The following is a 23,895-nucleotide window of genomic DNA, read 5'->3' on the forward strand; positions in this document are numbered from 1 at the left end:
ACTATTTCGTCACCGATTTACGATTTTTGTCGAAAAGTTACAATTTTAATCGAAATCGATATTTCATGGCTCAATTTGACATAATTTGGTGAGTTTTTGTTGGATTCGGTCTGTGTATTTCAATTTTTGAACCCGAATTCGCGTTTTTAGCTTCGAAAAGCTGCTATTTTGATCAAAATCGAATTTTCGTGTCAGAATTGAACGTAACTGACGAGCGTCTGCTTGAAAGACTCACTTTCAACGATGTCGAAGCAGAATTCGCCGAAACTTGCGATTTTCGTGCTACATAAGAGCTACATCATAAACTTATCGAAATCAATTTTTCGTTTCGGAATTTGACGTTGCAGGGCGAGATTGTGTTGGATAACTCTCTCTGAGAACGTTTTCGATTCGGAATTCGCCGTAAGAGCGTTTTTCGTTACGAAATGGTACAATTTCGATCCAAATTGATCCTTCACGCTAGAATTTATCATAAGACAATGCGAGTTTGCGTTAGAATAACTCTCTCTCTCTCTCATTTTCTACTATTTCTACTATTTCGTCACCGATTTACGATTTTTGTCGAAAAGTTACAATTTTAATCGAAATCGATATTTCATGGCTCAATTTGACATAATTTGGTGAGTTTTTGTTGGATTCGGTCTGTGTATTTCAATTTTTGAACCCGAATTCGCGTTTTTAGCTTCGAAAAGCTGCTATTTTGATCAAAATCGAATTTTCGTGTCAGAATTGAACGTAACTGACGAGCGTCTGCTTGAAAGACTCACTTTCAACGATGTCGAAGCAGAATTCGCCGAAACTTGCGATTTTCGTGCTACATAAGAGCTACATCATAAACTTATCGAAATCAATTTTTCGTTTCGGAATTTGACGTTGCAGGGCGAGATTGTGTTGGATAACTCTCTCTGAGAACGTTTTCGATTCGGAATTCGCCGTAAGAGCGTTTTTCGTTACGAAATGGTACAATTTCGATCCAAATTGATCCTTCACGCTAGAATTTATCATAAGACAATGCGAGTTTGCGTTAGAATAACTCTCTCTCTCTCTCATTTTCTACTATTTCTACTATTTCGTCACCGATTTACGATTTTTGTCGAAAAGTTACAATTTTAATCGAAATCGATATTTCATGGCTCAATTTGACATAATTTGGTGAGTTTTTGTTGGATTCGGTCTGTGTATTTCAATTTTTGAACCCGAATTCGCGTTTTTAGCTTCGAAAAGCTGCTATTTTGATCAAAATCGAATTTTCGTGTCAGAATTGAACGTAACTGACGAGCGTCTGCTTGAAAGACTCACTTTCAACGATGTCGAAGCAGAATTCGCCGAAACTTGCGATTTTCGTGCTACATAAGAGCTACATCATAAACTTATCGAAATCAATTTTTCGTTTCGGAATTTGACGTTGCAGGGCGAGATTGTGTTGGATAACTCTCTCTGAGAACGTTTTCGATTCGGAATTCGCCGTAAGAGCGTTTTTCGTTACGAAATGGTACAATTTCGATCCAAATTGATCCTTCACGCTAGAATTTATCATACGACAATGCGAGTTTGCGTTAGAATAACTCTCTCTCTCTCATTTTCTACTATTTCTACTATTTCGTCACCGATTTACGATTTTTGTCGAAAAGTTACAATTTTAATCGAAATCGATATTTCATGGCTCAATTTGACATAATTTGGTGAGTTTTTGTTGGATTCGGTCTGTGTATTTCAATTTTTGAACCCGAATTCGCGTTTTTAGCTTCGAAAAGCTGCTATTTTGATCAAAATCGAATTTTCGTGTCAGAATTGAACGTAACTGACGAGCGTCTGCTTGAAAGACTCACTTTCAACGATGTCGAAGCAGAATTCGCCGAAACTTGCGATTTTCGTGCTACATAAGAGCTACATCATAAACTTATCGAAATCAATTTTTCGTTTCGGAATTTGACGTTGCAGGGCGAGATTGTGTTGGATAACTCTCTCTGAGAACGTTTTCGATTCGGAATTCGCCGTAAGAGCGTTTTTCGTTACGAAATGGTACAATTTCGATCCAAATTGATCCTTCACGCTAGAATTTATCATACGACAATGCGAGTTTGCGTTAGAATAACTCTCTCTCTCTCATTTTCTACTATTTCTACTATTTCGTCACCGATTTACGATTTTTGTCGAAAAGTTACAATTTTAATCGAAATCGATATTTCATGGCTCAATTTGACATAATTTGGTGAGTTTTTGTTGGATTCGGTCTGTGTATTTCAATTTTTGAACCCGAATTCGCGTTTTTAGCTTCGAAAAGCTGCTATTTTGATCAAAATCGAATTTGTAAAGTGTATGAATACTTCTGCGACTGATTGTATACATAAAGTTCTTATTAACAAGTTAATAATGAAAAAATAAATAAATTTTAAAGTAGTTTATATTTAAATTAAAAGAAGTATTTCTGACATATTATCTAAATTGATTTAAAAAGTTAAAGACTGATCTTATTTTATGTGTTTATAGCGTGCGCGTGTGTGTGTCGTTTGTTTAGAAAAGCATACAATATAAATATATACACATATATACACATAACACATATATAGTATGCATTGCATCATTTGATAAAGATAAAAATGAAGAAAAATAAAGATATTTGATAATATAAATTTATATTTTTATGAAAAACGGCCCTATATATCGTCTGGTAATATTAGTATTATTTGTTCGATAAATAAATTATATCATATTTTTGTTAATTAATTTATTAGAACTAAATATATGTCAAAATTATGTTAAAATAATATTGTTAACAGGTGTGGTATATTATTAATTCATAATAATGTGATTGATATATTGTAAATATATATATAATACTTTAAATCGAATGCTATTATAGAAGAGTATTATATAAAATACGGTTAGGTTATTTAATATAAATGTCATTTTCTGCCGTTACGTTTATTTTCTAATTGATATTCTGTGAATTTATATTTTGTAAATAATATTCCTATACGTACGTACGTACGTACGTATATATATATTAATAACATATTTAAAAATACGATATAAAATATAAATTATAAAAATATAAACAAATTTAATGCATAATTTCAAAAGATCGCTATATAATATGAAATAATACGTAACCTTAATGATTATAACCTAAATAAAAGTAGAAAATTTGACTTTAAAAAAAAAGAAAAAAAGAAAATCAGTGGCTTAAAATAATAAATATTTTAATAAGTAAGCTTAGTGAAGTGTTTTAGTTTTCTTTACTTTTTTTATTTGTTTAATTTGAAAGTGTGAAAGTGTAAATAATTTAACTATTTTTCTGTGGAATATTTTTACTAATTTATATTATAAAATTAACAATTGTTTATATTATAGAATTTTAGAACACAAGTAAATATAAATCTCACATATAGTTTCTCTCTATATTAATTTTCATAGTTTTGTTATTTTGAAGATTATTCTTTTTAAAATTATACGATATAATTAGAAGAATTATAATAATGCAGAAATATTTAAATTCATAATAATTTTTGTATTTAAATATATTGATAAACATTCATAATAATAATAATCCATTTTGAATATATTTTGTTTCATAATAAGATTTAATTATCTATATTACTAATTCAGAATATATAATAATATTATTTAACTATATTACGGAAATCGACAATGTGGAATTTATAGTAGTCTAATCTCGCGGTTTGTGTTAAAAACAAATATCGTGATACAGTATTTAAAAAACTTGGTGAGAAAAGAAAATTCATCAACCGAAGCACATGTAAATTTATTACGGGCACAATTGCTCAATTTTTTTCTCTAGATAAAGTCGACATAAAAGTCCAAGATAATATCGTATGGATTTTTTCAATTGCCATTAACAAATGCAACAATTTATAATGAAATGACAACACATTAGAATCCATTGCATTGTTTTTTTGTGAAAGTGATGAAGGAATGAAGTTTTGACTTTAATGTTCTTAAATGTCGTGTAAGTTTTAAATAAGTTTTATTAAAATAAAATCTTATAAAATTAAAAATTAAATCTATATATATTATTGGAATAAGACAAATATTAACGTCAATGACTTTTATATAATAAATTTACCAATATTTTTTTTTTTTATAAGGAAAAAATTCATCCAATATACTTGTCGTTGCACACTGTCAATATATACAGGTGTATACCTTAAGATGTTATGCAGAAGCACGACCGAAATTAACTTTAATTCTATTTTATCATCTTTAAACGTAAGTAATGTAAAACAAAGGAAGAAATTTAGTTACTGGATATAGGAACCTTTGGTCCTTCCGTAAAACGTGTATCTAAAAATATAATGGCAGTAAAATACAAAGTTTGGTTTAAACATTCATCAGGTTAAAATATTCATTTTTCTTTTTTCATTAGAATATTAAAACAGACAGAATCTAGCATCGTTGTTTTTGTTCTTCTTTTACGATTATATATAATAAACGTACATTTTCATATATTTTTATACTTTTTACGTTTCATTTGTGCATTTGCCAGCGATACAAAATTGTCAAAAGAATTTAGTTGTGAATATTAATTTAGATTAAAATGATTTAAGCGTATCGAAACAATATTAAAATTAACTTGTCACATAACAGGATGAATAAGATAAAATAGTAAGCATTGGTAAGAAGATTGGTATGAAATATTTGTATGAAATATTCATTTTACTCAAATAAAATTTTAGATTTCGATAATTTAACTACGGATAATGCAGATACACATGTCTCGAGATGATACTTTAACAGTTGAAAGTTGAGATGGAAATAGATTTTATTTGGATTCAACGACTCAAATTAAAATCTTTAAAATCTACAATTTTACCACAGAGTGTCATTGAAAATTGTGAAATTGGATGTGATCGTTTCTTATTAGAGGATAATATGATATCTAATATATTTTTATGTATTTAACATATTTCAGTGATAGACAATAATAGAGATTGGCATGGTGAAATTAGATAGAAGTTTGAAAATGATACGATAAGCGATATGTAATTGAACAAATAAATCATAGAAAGATTTGAAGATAAATTTATGAGAGAAAGTAAATATGAATTTGATGATATTTTCATTAATGGTATTTTTACGCATTTAGAAGCATTCAAAAAAAAAAAAGCAGAAATACAATGTAATACTAGCAATTTGAAAAATAATTTGATAATTAAAAAGGAAAAGAGATCAGAAAGCTGAAAAAACTGATTGAAGCAAATGTATATATACGTATATATATATATATATATATATATATATATATACATTTGTATATGTATATATATAAACGGATAATATATATTAAAACTGTCATATTTCACATGGAACGCAATAATATAAATTATTGTATTATCTAAAAAATTATATTACACACTTACAATACTGATATTACTATCATTAGTTTGATCAATCAAGGTCTAACTTGTAATTTAATGTATAATCACAAAAATTTTTTTATACTTGTAAAGAAATTGAATTATTATGAAAGATTTGATTTCAATGAAAACTTATATATAGCCATACATTGAAATGTTATATGTAAAATAATTTATTTTTGGATAAAAAATTTCTTTAAATATGTGAAATCAACTCCCATGTTTTATAAGCAATTTCTTCTGAAAATATCCTTATTTCTATCTCCGATGGTAGAATTAAATATTTTATAATTTAAAATTTTGCATTATCTTGAATCATTATGAAATGAAATTATGTAAAGAAGAAAAATAATATTGAAACTTGAAAAATTGATTTCACTGCTTTGAAATGATGTTCCATAATAAAAAAATGGTTTCATATTATTATACTCGCAATGTTTCATATAAAATAAAATTATCGTTGATTTCGATAAAAAAATTTCGATAAAAAAATTTTACACAAATTTAATTGAATTTGTGTAAAATGTATGAAAACTTCTGCGACTGATTGTATACATAAAGTTCTTATTAACAAGTTAATAATGAAAAAATAAATAAATTTTAAAGTAGTTTATATTTAAATTAAAAGAAGTATTTCTGACATATTATCTAAATTGATTTAAAAAGTTAAAGACTGATCTTATTTTATGTGTTTATAGCGTGCGCGTGTGTGTGTCGTTTGTTTAGAAAAGCATACAATATAAATATATACACATATATACACATAACACATATATAGTATGCATTGCATCATTTGATAAAGATAAAAATGAAGAAAAATAAAGATATTTGATAATATAAATTTATATTTTTATGAAAAACGGCCCTATATATCGTCTGGTAATATTAGTATTATTTGTTCGATAAATAAATTATATCATATTTTTGTTAATTAATTTATTAGAACTAAATATATGTCAAAATTATGTTAAAATAATATTGTTAACAGGTGTGGTATATTATTAATTCATAATAATGTGATTGATATATTGTAAATATATATATAATACTTTAAATCGAATGCTATTATAGAAGAGTATTATATAAAATACGGTTAGGTTATTTAATATAAATGTCATTTTCTGCCGTTACGTTTATTTTCTAATTGATATTCTGTGAATTTATATTTTGTAAATAATATTCCTATACGTACGTACGTACGTACGTATATATATATTAATAACATATTTAAAAATACGATATAAAATATAAATTATAAAAATATAAACAAATTTAATGCATAATTTCAAAAGATCGCTATATAATATGAAATAATACGTAACCTTAATGATTATAACCTAAATAAAAGTAGAAAATTTGACTTTAAAAAAAAAGAAAAAAAGAAAATCAGTGGCTTAAAATAATAAATATTTTAATAAGTAAGCTTAGTGAAGTGTTTTAGTTTTCTTTACTTTTTTTATTTGTTTAATTTGAAAGTGTGAAAGTGTAAATAATTTAACTATTTTTCTGTGGAATATTTTTACTAATTTATATTATAAAATTAACAATTGTTTATATTATAGAATTTTAGAACACAAGTAAATATAAATCTCACATATAGTTTCTCTCTATATTAATTTTCATAGTTTTGTTATTTTGAAGATTATTCTTTTTAAAATTATACGATATAATTAGAAGAATTATAATAATGCAGAAATATTTAAATTCATAATAATTTTTGTATTTAAATATATTGATAAACATTCATAATAATAATAATCCATTTTGAATATATTTTGTTTCATAATAAGATTTAATTATCTATATTACTAATTCAGAATATATAATAATATTATTTAACTATATTACGGAAATCGACAATGTGGAATTTATAGTAGTCTAATCTCGCGGTTTGTGTTAAAAACAAATATCGTGATACAGTATTTAAAAAACTTGGTGAGAAAAGAAAATTCATCAACCGAAGCACATGTAAATTTATTACGGGCACAATTACTCAATTTTTTTCTCTAGATAAAGTCGACATAAAAGTCCAAGATAATATCATATGGATTTTTTCAATTGCCATTAACAAATGCAACAATTTATAATGAAATGACAACACATTAGAATCCATTGCATTGTTTTTTTGTGAAAGTGATGAAGGAATGAAGTTTTGACTTTAATGTTCTTAAATGTCGTGTAAGTTTTAAATAAGTTTTATTAAAATAAAATCTTATAAAATTAAAAATTAAATCTATATATATTATTGGAATAAGACAAATATTAACGTCAATGACTTTTATATAATAAATTTACCAATATTTTTTTTTTTTATAAGGAAAAAATTCATCCAATATACTTGTCGTTGCACACTGTCAATATATACAGGTGTATACCTTAAGATGTTATGCAGAAGCACGACCGAAATTAACTTTAATTCTATTTTATCATCTTTAAACGTAAGTAATGTAAAACAAAGGAAGAAATTTAGTTACTGGATATAGGAACCTTTGGTCCTTCCGTAAAACGTGTATCTAAAAATATAATGGCAGTAAAATACAAAGTTTGGTTTAAACATTCATCAGGTTAAAATATTCATTTTTCTTTTTTCATTAGAATATTAAAACAGACAGAATCTAGCATCGTTGTTTTTGTTTTTCTTCTACGTGGAAAGTAGAAATACGAAATGCAATATTTATTTATAATTATAGTATTTTTCACGAAAAAAGTTAAAAGAAATTAAAATCATATTGAAAAATTAAGGAATAAATGTGAGAGAACGTAAGAAAAAACTAATTCGAGTCACTATTACCTTCATGGCTTATATCAATTGATTTATTTGACTTTTTTTTAATTCATGGGTGATATTCACGTTGACTAGCAGAGGTCAAGGTTGTTACAAGACTGTTGGAACCGGATTACTAAGACATCGTCTTAACAATACGCAGGAAGGAACTGGAAATGGTCGTATAATTACCGAGGCCAATTCAACGTATTTAACTTATCTCAGATCAATTCTATCCAAAAGTATTCGATGAGAGCGCGGATCTTCGACTTATCATCGGAAGTAAAGCATCACCCGATGAATTCTTGCAATTGTCGCGTGACAATTGATAGGTAGTGATTCAAATTAGATTTGGAAAATAATTGATAAAAAGAAAGTAATTTTAACTAACTATATAAAATCGTTAAATTAAAAAGTATAGAGAATTTTATATTTCGCTCAAAGTTAGAGAGTATGTTTTTGTACTAAATGCGCTCGCAATAAAGTTAATCTATGTATCTTATAATCTTAACTTAACTTATAAGTAAGTCACACGTATCCCACGATGATCCTATGACGATAACCCAGCAACGATGCCCCTGATAGGAGTTTAATAAAATGGTATTTACAGTCCAATCTAGACGACCAAAATTTCCAAAGGAAAATTGGCATAATTTTTCTGGATTGGACTGCAGATACTGCATAGTTCTTAGCTTGATATTTTTTAAAATTTATCTTTGGAAAATTTTCGAAGAAATTTTTTAAAGAGTAATAATCGATATTAATTATGAAATATCACCACGAGAAAGTGACTACGCATCGAGACTCATCTAATATTAAAAAATTAAATGCAACAAAATTAAATATATTAATAACATATAAATAAAATAACATTAAAATTAATAATTAATAATAAATGAATTAGAAAAATTAAATAAAAAAAATTTTAAATATAAATAATTGATAATCGAAATGAATTATAATTAATAATTAATGTTAAATAAATTATGAAAAGAATAAGAGAAGAAAAAATAAGAAATAAGAATTAAATAAATCTAAAAAGAAAAATTAATTCGGAATTAAATTGTTATTTAAATTAATGTTTTAAAATAGCAATTTATCGCTCGCAATTAATCCCACGTTGTAACAATAATGAGGCTTAATTTATACTTTAATATTATTTTCATCTATTTTAATTTATTTATTATAATTAATATTAATGTAAATCTTAAATTTATAACGCATAACAAAAATACTCTCATTTCACTTAAAGCGAAAAAAAAATTATATAATAATTTAAAAAAAGAAATTATATAATTTATATCAAGATTGCAATGCAGTAAGAGAGAGGTCAAAATATTGTACAAATTTTACGTGCAATTCGGTGTATTAATTGAAAAAAGTTATTAATCATGCAAGGTTTAGATTGGAGTGCATATATGCGTAGTTCTTGGTTTGCCATCGATTTCCATCATAATAAATGATGAAATTTTTAAGTTTCAAAATATTTTAGAAACTTTTTAATGAAATATTTTCTTTTTATGTGGACAAAATTTAAAAAAAAAATTGAAAACCAATTATCAGATCTTACCAGCGAAGAGATAACTATATCGAGACACACATTTAACTATTCAAATTAAAAAATAAATCAAAAAATAAATGTAGAATAGATGAAAGAATAAATAAATGAATATAAATTAAAGAATAAATCAAGAAATAAATTTAGAAATGAATAGATAAAAGAATAAATGAATAAATAAACAAAATATATATTAAGATAATAAACTATAACTTTAAAAAAAAAGAAATAAATAAGAAAAAGAATAAGTGAATAAATAAATGAGTGAAAATTATATATTAAGAAATATGTTATAAAATAAATGTTTAAATAAATAAATGAATATGCAGATGATTAAATAAATGAAGCGATAAATAAATATTAATTAAAAAATAAAACAATATACGATAGTAATATTAAATAAATTTTATTTCATTATTTACAATAAATGATTAAAAAATGTTCTCAATATTATAAAAATTTAGTTTTTATAATATTTATTAAAATATTATCAATCTTCTCGACACGTAAGTTCATTGAAAAATGATCGCTCTCATCGTATCATATATAGAGGAGATCATTGTCACTTTCACGAAATTGAACGAAAACGTATATTTTCTATCGATAGTGCCAAATCTGACTTATCGAGTATAATGATGAATAATTCAACAATTTAACTTTATGATAACTTTTATAATTTATAACATTATAATAATTACGATAAAAAATTGATGTATCTTTACTATTTTTATAAATTAAAACTAAATTTTAGATTATTGTAATATTAATTTTCGATTCAACTATAATTATTCAATTGTAATTTTATTAAGATATTTTAAATTTTATTTTATATAAGAAATAATTAGAGATAATTTATGTTATAATCCATTTTATAATTATAAATTAAAATGACGGATAATGATCAATCGAAAATGATGAATTTTAATATGAAATAAAAATGAATAAAAATTGATATTGGATAAAAGTGGATAATTTTTGTTTTGTTTGCTAATACACATTTCTGTAAAAATCGTTGCAATTGAATTTAAATTAATAAATTTTAAATTTAAATAAATTAAAATTCAAATAATCATGTAGTATTTATTTTATTACTGAAATATCTAAATCATTTATTAAATTTTTTTTTTATATCACTTTACGTGTAATTGATTAATGAGATTGAACATGATTTTAATGTTACATTTTCTTAGAGATCTATGATCTTTATTCGATTCTTTACTAAATTCTAAAATCACTTTCCAGTCAATGTATATATATATTATAATAATTATAATATATAAATGTAATATTATAATATACAATTTACTTCGGGAAAAACTACTTTACTTACAAAAATTATAAATTCATTGTTATTGAAAAATTTCCTACAAATAAAACAATAATTTTATAATAATAGCTATTACGAATAAAAAATTAGATTGAAATAAAATTAAAAGTTGAAAATTAAATAAAAAAATATTATAGATTAAATTAAAATAAAATTAAAATTTAAAGGGAGTTATAAATTAAAATTAAATTTAAATATTAATTAAAATTAATTAAAGTAAATTAGTTAAAATAATTGAGAAATTTAGAAGTAAAATTTAGAAGTAAAAGTTAATCAATAAATTAAAAATTAAAAATTAGAAATGAAATAAAATTAAAACAAATTAAGACAAAAATTAAGACAAATTAAGAATTAAATTTAGATAAAAATTGAACTCGATGTTCTTATAAAAATTTGATTGAGAAGAAGTAGTTCCTAAATCATGATGTTTTCTCTGAAATTGCGACAAGACGTAAGATAATTACGGTTGGATTTTAATGTATTTTGTTCTGTTCATGCTCGAAAAATGAATTTCCTTTTATAATTCAATTTAATTATTATTAGATTTTTATTATTAATTTCTATTACTATAATATATTTAAAAATTAATATATTCTTACTCATTATAAATACAAATTAAATATAATTTTATATTATTATTTTTTTAATTTTTAAGTTATATTAAAATATTTTAAATGTTATTTATTAATATTAAAAATAATTATAATTATAAATTAAAATCAAACAACGAACCAAATGAAAATAATCACGATATAATAATCAAAGCCAACCAAATGAAAATAATCACGATATGATGAAATAAAATTTCTAATTTTTGCTATATTAAAGCTAATTGAAAGAATTCTTATATTTTTGCAGTATATAATAATTTTTATTCAGTTTTATATGATTTTATGCTTTTTTTATAGTTTATTTGCTTTGTTTTTAATTTATTTTTAATTCTTTTCCTATATTTTAAATTTTATTTATTATTTTATGTATTTGATTCTTATAATGAATTTCTTATGTTCTTTGTAAATTTTATTATTATTAATTATTCATCATTATTATTATAATGATATATTATTTCAATTTTTTCGCGATAAGTGAATAAAAAAAGTGTTACTCGGTCAATCAGGAAACCGCTAAAGTTCAATATTTAAATTAATCAATACGCATGACATTAGTCTATTGTTAAAAATCATAAAGGCGAATTGCGTTGTATCGATATTGATATATATCGAATTCTTTTTCTTCTTCGTCCAATTCGATAATCGCAGCGTGAAATGTCATTCTTTCGTTAAAAATCGTATCTTTGGATTTCGCTTCAGGTGACTAATCTATTTTGTAATTTCTTTTTATTATTTTTCCTGATTGTTTTACTTTTGACATATATTGTTATTTAATTTATTCAATAATTTATAATATTATTTATTATTTATTATTATCATTAATAATTTTTTCAAGAAGAATAAATTATTCAATTTTTTATATTAAGTTATTATGTTGTTAAATTCGTAAAATAGATATTACCAATTTCTAAAATAAAATTTGAGCTTGGTTATTGGCTTATTTTAATGGAATTTTAATAGAATTACATTATTTTTTGAAAACATTTTCAAAAATATAACCGTAAATATTTATTTTTAAAATTTTATTATTCTTTCTGCAGGTTATTGGTTTATTATAAGACCGGAAAAAAAATTTCAGTATGAATAATTTCATTTCAGCAATCGTTCAGCACGATGATTAATCAGATAAACGGTAATATTTAATTTCTTATATGGAAAATATATACATTTTTATTTTTTTCATTATTATTTTTTACTATAACAATATATATCTACTTGGTAAATAACTTATAATAGATACAGATGAATTATTAAAAATGTTACGATAAAAATAGAAAAGATTAAACGAATTACATTCTTACTTCGAATATTTTAATTACGAATATTTATTAGAATTAGTGCAATTATCGATTACGCAAAGAGGTAATTATCTTTATTAATTAATTTTCATCAACTTAGAGTTTCATCATTCTTACTTTAATTTTTTTAAATAATCATTATATACATACATACATACATATATATATATATATATTATATATATATATAAATATTTATATTTATATTTATATTTATATTTATATTTATATTTATATTTATATTTATATTTATATTTATATTTATATTTATATTTATATTTATATTTATATTTATATTTATATTTATATTTATATTTATATTTATATTTATATTTATATTTATATTTATATTTATATTTATATTTATATTTATATTTATATTTATATTTATATTTATATTTATATTTATATTTATATTTATATTTATATTTATATTTATATTTATATTTATATTTATATTTATATTTATATTTATATTTATATTTATATTTATATTTATATTTATATTTATATTTATATTTATATTTATATTTATATTTATATTTATATTTATATTTATATTTATATTTATATTTATATTTATATTTATATTTATATTTATATTTATATTTATATTTATATTTATATTTATATTTATATTTATATTTATATTTATATTTATATTTATATTTATATTTATATTTATATTTATATTTATATTTATATTTATATTTATATTTATATTTATATTTATATTTATATTTATATTTATATTTATATTTATATTTATATTTATATTTATATTTATATTTATATTTATATTTATATTTATATTTATATTTATATTTATATTTATATTTATATTTATATTTATATTTATATTTATATTTATATTTATATTTATATTTATATTTATATTTATATTTATATTTATATTTATATTTATATTTATATTTATATTTATATTTATATTTATATTTATATTTATATTTATATTTATATTTATATTTATATTTATATTTATATTTATATTTATATTTATATTTATATTTATATTTATATTTATATTTATATTTATATTTATATTTATATTTATATTTATATTTATATTTATATTTATATTTATATTTATATTTATATTTATATTTATATTTATATTTATATTTATATTTATATTTATATTTATATTTATATTTATATTTATATTTATATTTATATTTATATTTATATTTATATTTATATTTATATTTATATTTATATTTATATTTATATTTATATTTATATTTATATTTATATTTATATTTATATTTATATTTATATTTATATTTATATTTATATTTATATTTATATTTATATTTATATTTATATTTATATTTATATTTATATTTATATTTATCTTATTTTAAATTATGATTTTTCATTTTTTTTTATACAGATTCCATTTCCTTTATTTTTTTTTACATTATATTCCTCATGGGTTAGCATCGATGGTAATGTATGATTTTTTCCATTTAATGGAGAGTTATATATATTTTTGTTTGTCTGATCATTCGTCTCATGGTTGTAGTCTGTCACGAAAGATCCGAATCAATATGAGTGACTGTTTGTATACGTGGGTTTTTCACAGTCAACACAGTGATCGTGGATATTTATTATATTATACTCGCGTATACAATAGTAATATTTCGTTATTTTTTATTTATTTATTTATCTTTGATTATATTAATTAATATGTGAAATATTAAAATCGAAATACTATTTAATTTAACACTTATTAAATTAATATGAAATATTAGTTATATATCGAATTTTATAAAAACATAAAGATTAGAAGAAATGAATAAAACCTTAATTGAGAATTGTCATTACATATAAATATTATATCATTATTATTATTATATCATTACATATAAATTGACATATAAATATTGTCATATTTAACGTAAAATCATTTATACGCTTTAAAGAAGATATATTATATATAAATAGATATAATATATTAATATATAAATAAAATAATTAGATAAATAAAAGGAAAAAATGTATAGGAAAATAAAAAAAATAGAAAAATCGTCCAATTGCATCTTGTTATTATTTTTCCTTCATTTGTAATAACAGTAATTGTTCAGACACTGAACACATAATGTCCAGATATTGAACAGTAGGCATAGGGTGATAGTGCACGGCAAGACAATGCCATTTCGTTTTGTACATTTAAAAACAATTCGGCATAGTTAGAGTGTCCATGTAGTTTGAGATTATATTTCCAATTATGTCAACAGCAATCAACATTATCTTACTTGAGAAGAATTTTACTACAATCACGTGCGAAACAGCTTCCTAAGAAAAGGGAGTCATAGTCCCTTGCATGTATCATAGCTTCTTAAACTCATACTACGAATTTTCTTTAGATTGGGAGTGTCGCTCAATTAAGGGGTTGATCCACATTATTTATTATTGGACAGTATATCCCACTGAAGACTCGCAAACTCGATTATAGGTATAGATTAATATGGAGAAAGTTTTAGAAAATATCACCATTTTGGGAGAACTTTTTGAACTGTCAGAACTTCAAGAATCAGAACCGTCAGTACTTTCTAAATCATTAAATCTTTTGAACTTTTAGAATTCTCTATCTTTCAAGAACTTTTTGAATATAGAACTTTTTTCGAACATTTCGAATTTTAACAAGGTAAATCGTGACAATGTCATTAACATATGGACTTTGCTTTTGATCGTTTTGTTAATTGAACTTGTTAATAGCAAATTTGATAATAATTATTTTTATTATTACTCTATACATAGTTCCAGGAACAGGTTGAAGCTAATAATAACGTAAAATTAGTTATAAACGTTAATTCAGAATTTAAAAAAAAAAAGAAAAATTAAAATTCTATCTTTTTTCTTCTATCTCGAATTTTAATGTAATATATGTAATGTAATGTATTAAATATTAATATATGAATTATAGATAATTTTTCAAAAATTAAAAATAAAAATATTAAAATGTTTTCTGTGTGTACATTCACTGCTTGAAAAAAGTTTCATGGAAAGAACGGTTTGATTAATTAATATGGGAATAAATGCCTATTTTTACATATACTTTTGTTTCTAGCATGATATTTGTATATTAATTCGATTGTAACAGAAAAAAACAATAAAATAATAATCTAAATTTCGATACATTACTATAGGCATAGAATTTAGAATATTCTAATCTATATAATATAAAAAATTTTTTTTAAATATTTTTTATATTTTTTTTATAATATCTCATAATATGTGTAGAGTAATTTTAACAATAGTTTAATTTTTTAATTATTTCGTGAATAATTAAAATAATAATTATATATATATGAATAAACTAGACATATTAATTTTTGTATCTAAATATTTTATTTTTGTATCCTTAATTTATAGTTTCGAACATATTTTAGCTTTCAATCGTAGATAATTATCTTAACGGAAAATTTATACATGGAAAATAATTTTCACTATTTTGAACATTCAAATTATGGTAGCTCTTTTACTACTAACTAGCGTGTGGTATTAGTATATGTATCAACAAAATATTTGAAAGATGGCTAATCTTTGCAAAGAATCTCTCTTGGTCCTATTCCGTTTCACAAGGATTTGTTTCAATAGTGAAGTATATATATTTCCATCACTTCGTCTAAGTTTTAATTTTGACTATTTTATTTCAATATTTTCTCTAACAAATTTCACTCTTTTTTTTTATTTTGCTTATTTTTATATATTTTCTTTCAAAATTTCCTACGATTAACATCTTGGAACGTCATCTTCATCTCCCTGATCAAAATTTTATATTCATAATACTCTAAATAGTTTGATTTATATTGAATCAATTTTTTTTCCAATTTTTTTCAACGTCCCATTTCTTTTTTAAATCAACGATAAATTTATTCTCGTAAAAAATTGTAATGCAAACATTTAAAAATTAAATTAAACAAAATAAAAATATGTGCAAGAATATAAAAAAATTATATTTAGTTTTAATTAAAAGATCGGAAATATATTAAAATAATTCCAACAAGAACGATCAAAAAATTAAGAAAGTAAAAAGAAAATATTATTAAAACTTCTTTATATAATAATAATTTTATTTATTTGATATTAACATCGTATTAATTAATAATAATAATGAAAAAACGAATTACTATCAAAAATGTGATTGATAAAATAAGAAAATAAACCAATAAATAAATTTTAAAAATTTATTAAAAAATTTATTAAAAAACCTTAAATATTAAATTGCAATATCTATCTAACATATTGTAAAAACAAAGAAATGCTACAATAACAATTGATGAAATTTTAAAGATTAATATTTTTATAAATATCATAACGAACGTGTTTCGTGTTCTATGGTTGTCATTGAATATTCATCGATTATTAATAGTAATTTTCGAAGACGAAATTCCTCTCTGTTTTTCGAATAAAGACGTTATCGCTATATGAAGAAATTATTAAAATGTAAATAATTATAATATTATATATTGAATAAATGAAATATCGACAAGTAATGATTTTATAATATATATAAATAATATATAAATCGATGAAATGGAGGAAATTCGTCGGATACGCTGATATAATAAAATAAAAAAAGAAACGAGTTTATCAAAAGATAAAAAAAAATTTCTTAACCGATAAATAAAGTTTTAATGTATATATGTATTATATAACAATAAAAGAGGATAAATAAAACAAAAATTTAAAATCTTCGGATCTTCGTTTCTATTTGTTTTATTTTCGATTTATATATTTTTTCTTTTTCTTTTATATTTCAAATATTAAGATATCGAAAATTAAAATTAAAATTAAAATTAAAATATGGTTTAACCGTATTAAACATGTTAATCGATAAAGCATATATCGAATTTATAAAATAAAAATTCCGTTTTAAATAAAAATTTAAATATAAAACATATTTATAAAGTGAAGAGACTATAATAACAAAGAACGATAAATAAAAAAGAAAAATAAAAAAGTCGATTGCGTTTATGTGGTATATTTTACTTTTTCTTTTCTTTCGTTTCCTTTTGCTTGAAACAATAAAAAAAATATAATGTTGATTCCTATAATATATATATATATATATACAAAATAATTAAATAATTAAATACATAGATAGATAATTAGATATGTAAATAGATAATAGTATACATATATGAAATTAGAATTTAAAATTTTTCAAAAAATTAAATCTGCAATTTTAAGTGTCACGGACTATATTTGATGGAGTAACTTGCTTAGGTTATAAGATTATATTATATAGATTACGAGATTTATAAACAGCTTATTCGGAGAAATTCCTTAGAAAAATCCTTTTTTATTATTTTCATTTGCAGGTATCTATTAAATCTAAATAAAAGTGATGTTATCTAAAATATTACGTCATTTTTAAGAGTTTGTCAACACGTGTATATTTTTGACATATTTCAATATTTCATAGCTCGGCTGATGCTTTTTTTTATCACGGGAGAAATTGGACACTTCAGCTCTACCTAGAAGAGAGACTATCGGGATATACTGGAATTTTATCGGCCAAAACCTTAATACAATTAACGAAGAAAGATCCGTTTTTATCTGCCCGATTAGAACATGGCAGTCTTCCGTAAAAGCTTTACACCGGGAAATATGCCAAGTCATATTGAGGGAGAGAAGAAGCTGCGCTCCGTGGCTTCTCTTTCGATGCGACACAAGTAAGAAACGAAGTAACTGTGACCAGTTAGCACATTTATTATATGGAAAATGGTCTCACATGGACAATGTCGACACATTCATTCAGGATGAGTAGTTCCGATGCGCTGAGAGGAACAGTTACCGACTTCACTACTCAAATATTGCTTTTGCTATTGCATTGGTCTTAATGTTTCGCCTTGGCCTTCGCCGTTAGATCGCTGTTGCACCAAATACACTTTGGCATAATATTTTTCTAAGAGATGCGAAAGTAACAGTCTGGTCAATATCGCTGCAATTTGGAAAATCATACAATATAACTTTGCATACAATATAATTCTCATGACGAACCAACGCTGCAGCTGCCGAAGATTCTACTCTGACAATTCGCCATTCATCAATTTTAATTTTTGAACAAGACAATTCCTGTATATATATATTACGAACATAGAAATTATTGAAAGTGAAAGTTTTCTAACTGAAACTCAAGTCAAGTTGAATTCCGCCATAAACATTTTATTATCATCAAAATTGTAGTTTCTCGACACCAGAGTCGCTGTTAAAGCGAATTCGGCTACGAAAACGATTGGAAACACGTTATCTCACACAAACTTCCTGAATTATGTCACATTTTTCTGCCATGAAAAATCGATTCTGATCAAAATTGTAGCTTCGTGATATGAAAATCATATTTTCGGCGAATTCCGCTTTGTAATCGTCGAGAGTGATGTTTTCAAGCTGATATTCGAAAACGTTACGTTGAATTCTGCAACAAAAATTCGATTTTGATTAAAATTGTAATTTTTTGATATTAAAAACATTGTTAAGGCAATTTCGACATCGAAAACGATCAGAATTATGTTATCTACAACAAACTCGCCGAGTTATGTTAAATTTAGCAACGAAAATTCGATTTTAATCAAAATTGTAGCTTTTTGATATTAGAAATGTTGTTACAGCAAATATTCATCATCATCATGGAAAATGATCAGAAACACGTTAACTAATACAAACTCGCAGAGTTATGTCAAGTTTTTCAATGAAAAATCGATTCTAATCAAAATCTTCGTGATATAAAAATCGCAATTTCGGCGAATTCAGCTTTGAAATTAGTGACGTTTTCTAGCTGATACTTTACTTACGTTGAATTCTGCACGAAATTTTGATTTTAATAAAAATTGTAGCTTTTCGATACCAGAAACGTTGTTATAGCGAATACATTATACGTTAACATAAAGTCGCTGAATTATATTAAATTCTGCCATGAAAAATCGATTTTGATAAAAATTGTAGCTTTTCGATACGAAAGATGTTACTATGGCCATTTCAGGTTCGAAAATGATCAGAAATACGTTATTTAACACAAATTCGCTGAGTTACGTCAAATTCTGCATGAAAAATCGATTCTTATCTAAATTGCTTTAATAGCTTTTTGATAAGATAATCGTAGTTTCTGCGAATTCTGCTTTGTATGTGACGTTTTCTAACTGATACTCTAGTTACATTGAATTATTCAACAAAAATTCGATTTTGTTCAAAATTATAGCTTTTCGACATGAATGATGCTATTATGTGAAATCTCCTTCACGATCCTAAACGATTAGAGAGATATGATCTATGAAAAATGCATCGTTTTATGTCTTATTCTTTTGTGAATAATCGATTTTTATCGTAATTGAAACATTTTGATACAAAAATCGCTATTACGTTTTAGAACAAACTCGATATGTTATGGCAAATTCAGCTATGAATAATCAATTTTATCAAATTTTATAAAAATACTCATAAGTGAATCGAAAGTGATTCTTAGTGCGAAATCTTCAAAAATGGTTAGAAAAATGATTTAATACAAAAGCGTCGTGTCATATCACATTCTGCTGCGAATAAACGATTATATTCATATTATTGTAAAAATATCAGGAAAATCGCTTAAATAACGTCACTCTAGTAATTTTCGATGCAGAATTTGTCATAATAGCGATTTTCGTGTTGAAAAGCTACAAATTTGATCAAAATCGATTTTTCATGGTAGAATTCAATGTAACTCAAGTATCAGCTTGAAAACTCATTCTCAATAATATCAAAGCAGAATTCGCCAAAACTGCGATTTTCGTGCCGAAAAGTTAACTTATCGAAATCAATTTTTCGTTCCAGAATTTGATGTAACAGAGCGAGTTTGTGTTGAATAACGTCTCTCTGAACGTTTTCGATGCAGAATCCACCGTAAGAGCGTTTTTCTTGATGAAAATCTACAGTTTTAATACAATTCCGCCTTATAATACAGAGTGATTCTTTTGTTAGTGAATTCAAAAGAAGTATAAAATATCTTTAAATTATTAATGAATAATAATTCTCAAACATTTATGGGTTGAAGCTTATTTTCGATACAATTATTTTATAAATAAAAGATCACGATTCATAAATGTTTGAAAACTACTAATGAGAAAATTGTTCTATATGTATTTTTAAAATTTGATTAATTATTATATTAGAAAGAATATCAAAATATTTGATATGTTGAGATTAATTATGATCTAAGAAAAGTTGAAAAAAATATTGCCTTAACTAAATTTAATCAAAAAATAGATTTATTTAACAGATATATAATATAATCATCAATTCAATAAATAACTTAAAATGAAACATTTCACAAACAATGAATAAAAGTAATATAAATAGATAATGTCATATAAATTCATATTGAAATATCGCGTTATATAAATATTATATTCCTATACATTGTATTAGAATTATTCAGTATTTATAAATCATGTCATATAAATAGCTTGATATATTTTATTAAATAAATTTAAGAAATTTTTGTAATTTGAAAGAATATAAATAGAAAATGAATTAGCAGATTGTAATTATTTTATCATAATTGTTCATTTTGTTTATTTTATATGATAATATATATTTTATATATTTACTGTTTTTATTCATTACGTTTTATAATGAGAATTATGAATTAAAAATTATAAATTATAAATTAAATGCCATATCATTGTAATACATATATTGCATACAACTTTTATAATGAAAAAAAATCGAAATTTGAATTCATTTCATCACATGTTATATATCATATGTTATATATCATTACGTGACGTATTCACTTCATTATAATAATATATATCAATATAATAAATATAGTATTAAAAATTTTGTATTAAAAATCATTTGAAGCATTTTTCAATGAAAAAATTTTATGTTATATAAATATTTATTGAAATATTGAATCAAATAGCAATTCAAACTAATTAATTGTATTTTACTTTCATTTTTATTTCAATCTTTTTAAATATTTTTTTTTTGCGAAATTATGAATTATTTTTTAACGTTACGATATAATTCTTACATCATATAAAAAGTCTGAATTTAATCGCATTGTATTTTAATTTTTAAAATAATATAGATAATATAGAGCAACACGATGTAGAACTAATAAATATTTTAATCCAATATTAAATTGATAAGTAAATTGATACTACGCGCACGGTGATAATATGCAATTATTGGCACAAATTGTATACATGTATATAATAAATTTTTGTAAATGATAATTTATGCTTGGTAATTCAATCATAAAATATATATATTATTAATATGATTTATAATACTAAAATACTAAATAATATATAACTATCATGTAATTAAATATTTGCCATACATAGTTGAAAATAAAAAAATAATATAATCACAATAATGATGATCAAAATGTAGGAATTCTTGAAGTGCAATATTCATATAATATATATTCTTATGTATTATCACATTCACTTTATGTTTCTAATAAGCAGACTGTGTTTTCCAAAAATTAACGTTGTATTTCAAATTTTAATTGAAATGGAATTTTTTACAAATGTAATAATTTTTTTGTGTTTTTGTTTATGTTTTTAATTTGTATTTTTAAGAAAATAAGATAAAAGCGGTTTATGCATAAATTGTACAAATTCTTCGAAATTCAATCAATGTTTAATCATATATATTAAAATTAGTAAATCATTACTCGAAAATGCAGTTAAATAAACAAATAGAAAATATAAAAAAATTTCAATAATAATATTTTTCCACTTGATTGAATAATAGTAATAACAACAATATTTAAATGTTATGATTAATTTTAGATGTATTAATTGTAAAATTAGATATATTAATAATAAACAATAATTTTGTATTTATTTTAACTAGTTAAAACTTCACTTTTAAACATTTTAAGAATGAAGATAAATAAACAAAATTTTATCATATTATATATATATATTACATTCTAATGCTTTGTGTAATAATATTTTATGAATTCATTAGATAAATTATATATAATAAATTCATAGATAATTTTATAAATCTTTTTATTAATATAAAATTAGTCAATTTCATTTTCACATTAGAAAAGTCAAGTTCTTCAAAATTATTAGTATTAGTAAATTATTATTATTTAAATATTTTTTAAAGAGTATAATAAAATTACAATTACAATTTGTTTTAGCGCTACCTATTATATAATAATTTATTTTAAATTTATAAATATATATTAATAATATTGCACTTATATTTATTTCAATAATTACACTATAATATATGTAATTATTAAATAATAATTATAATTATAATGAATATTTTTTGTTATACTTTTAAATTTAGAGTATTTTAATTTTTTTATATTTGATATCGCAATTTTTAAGACAAATTTATTATAAATTTTATATTATATTAATTTGTTACAAATTCAATTGTTTTTTTTTTATATCTCTAAATTTTGTAATCTTTTTAGTACACTTTACGATTAGATATTTAGATATATGTCGGATTGAAAATTACGAAATAAAATTTTGAGTTATCAAATGACGAAATATCGCGTCATATATCGATAAAAAAATAATGATTTGATACCAATCTGAATATTATCGTCTATTTACTATCGTGAAATGTTTCATTGAGTATTTCAATCATTAATTATTTTATTATGCTGTTCAAGATAATTTTTCACAATAATTTTGTATTTATTTTAACAAGTTAAAACTTCACTTTTAAACATTTTAAGAATGAAGATAAATAAACAAAATTTTATATTACATCATGATTTTATAAAGTACTTTGTAAAGTAATATTTTATTATTAAGTAATAATTATATATAATAAATTCATAGATAATTTTATAATTCTTTTTATCAATTTAAAATTAGTCAATTTCATTTTTATATTAGAAAAATCAAGTTCTTTAAAATTTTATGAAAAATCATATCATTAGAATATACGTAAATACATATATATTTT

General features: G+C 22.1%; 1 protein-coding gene and 1 long non-coding RNA gene across 14 annotated transcripts in view; one reads left to right on the plus strand and one right to left on the minus strand.

Moving 5' to 3' along the window:
- Nucleotides 1–2,360: 2,360 nt before the first annotated feature.
- LOC107999565 (uncharacterized) overlaps nucleotides 2,361–23,895 on the plus strand; it is a 30,905-nt gene continuing 9,370 nt past the window's right edge. The window contains exons 1-6 of one of the 13 annotated variants that reach the window (XM_062072104.1): nucleotides 2,361–3,727; nucleotides 3,803–3,970; nucleotides 4,110–4,230; nucleotides 4,698–7,313; nucleotides 7,389–7,556; nucleotides 7,696–7,816. In XM_062072104.1, coding sequence (XP_061928088.1) covers nucleotides 7,540–7,556; nucleotides 7,696–7,816 — 138 coding nt within the window. In that variant the 5' untranslated portion in view covers nucleotides 2,361–3,727; nucleotides 3,803–3,970; nucleotides 4,110–4,230; nucleotides 4,698–7,313; nucleotides 7,389–7,539. Of the gene's footprint in view, nucleotides 3,971–4,109; nucleotides 7,314–7,388; nucleotides 7,557–7,695; nucleotides 7,817–23,895 lie in introns of all 13 variants that reach the window. The other 12 variants (XM_062072108.1, XM_062072106.1, XM_062072109.1 and 9 more) reach the window with 12 other exon arrangements.
- Nucleotides 18,253–20,109, minus strand: LOC133665748 (uncharacterized). Its single transcript, XR_009828993.1, has 2 exons — nucleotides 19,761–20,109; nucleotides 18,253–19,384 (listed from the first exon to the last, which is right to left on the minus strand). It is a non-coding gene; the product is annotated as an uncharacterized LOC133665748 (long non-coding RNA).

Source organism: Apis cerana, linkage group LG2 (assembly GCF_029169275.1).
Source record: "Apis cerana isolate GH-2021 linkage group LG2, AcerK_1.0, whole genome shotgun sequence".
NCBI lineage: Eukaryota > Metazoa > Arthropoda > Insecta > Hymenoptera > Apidae > Apis > Apis cerana.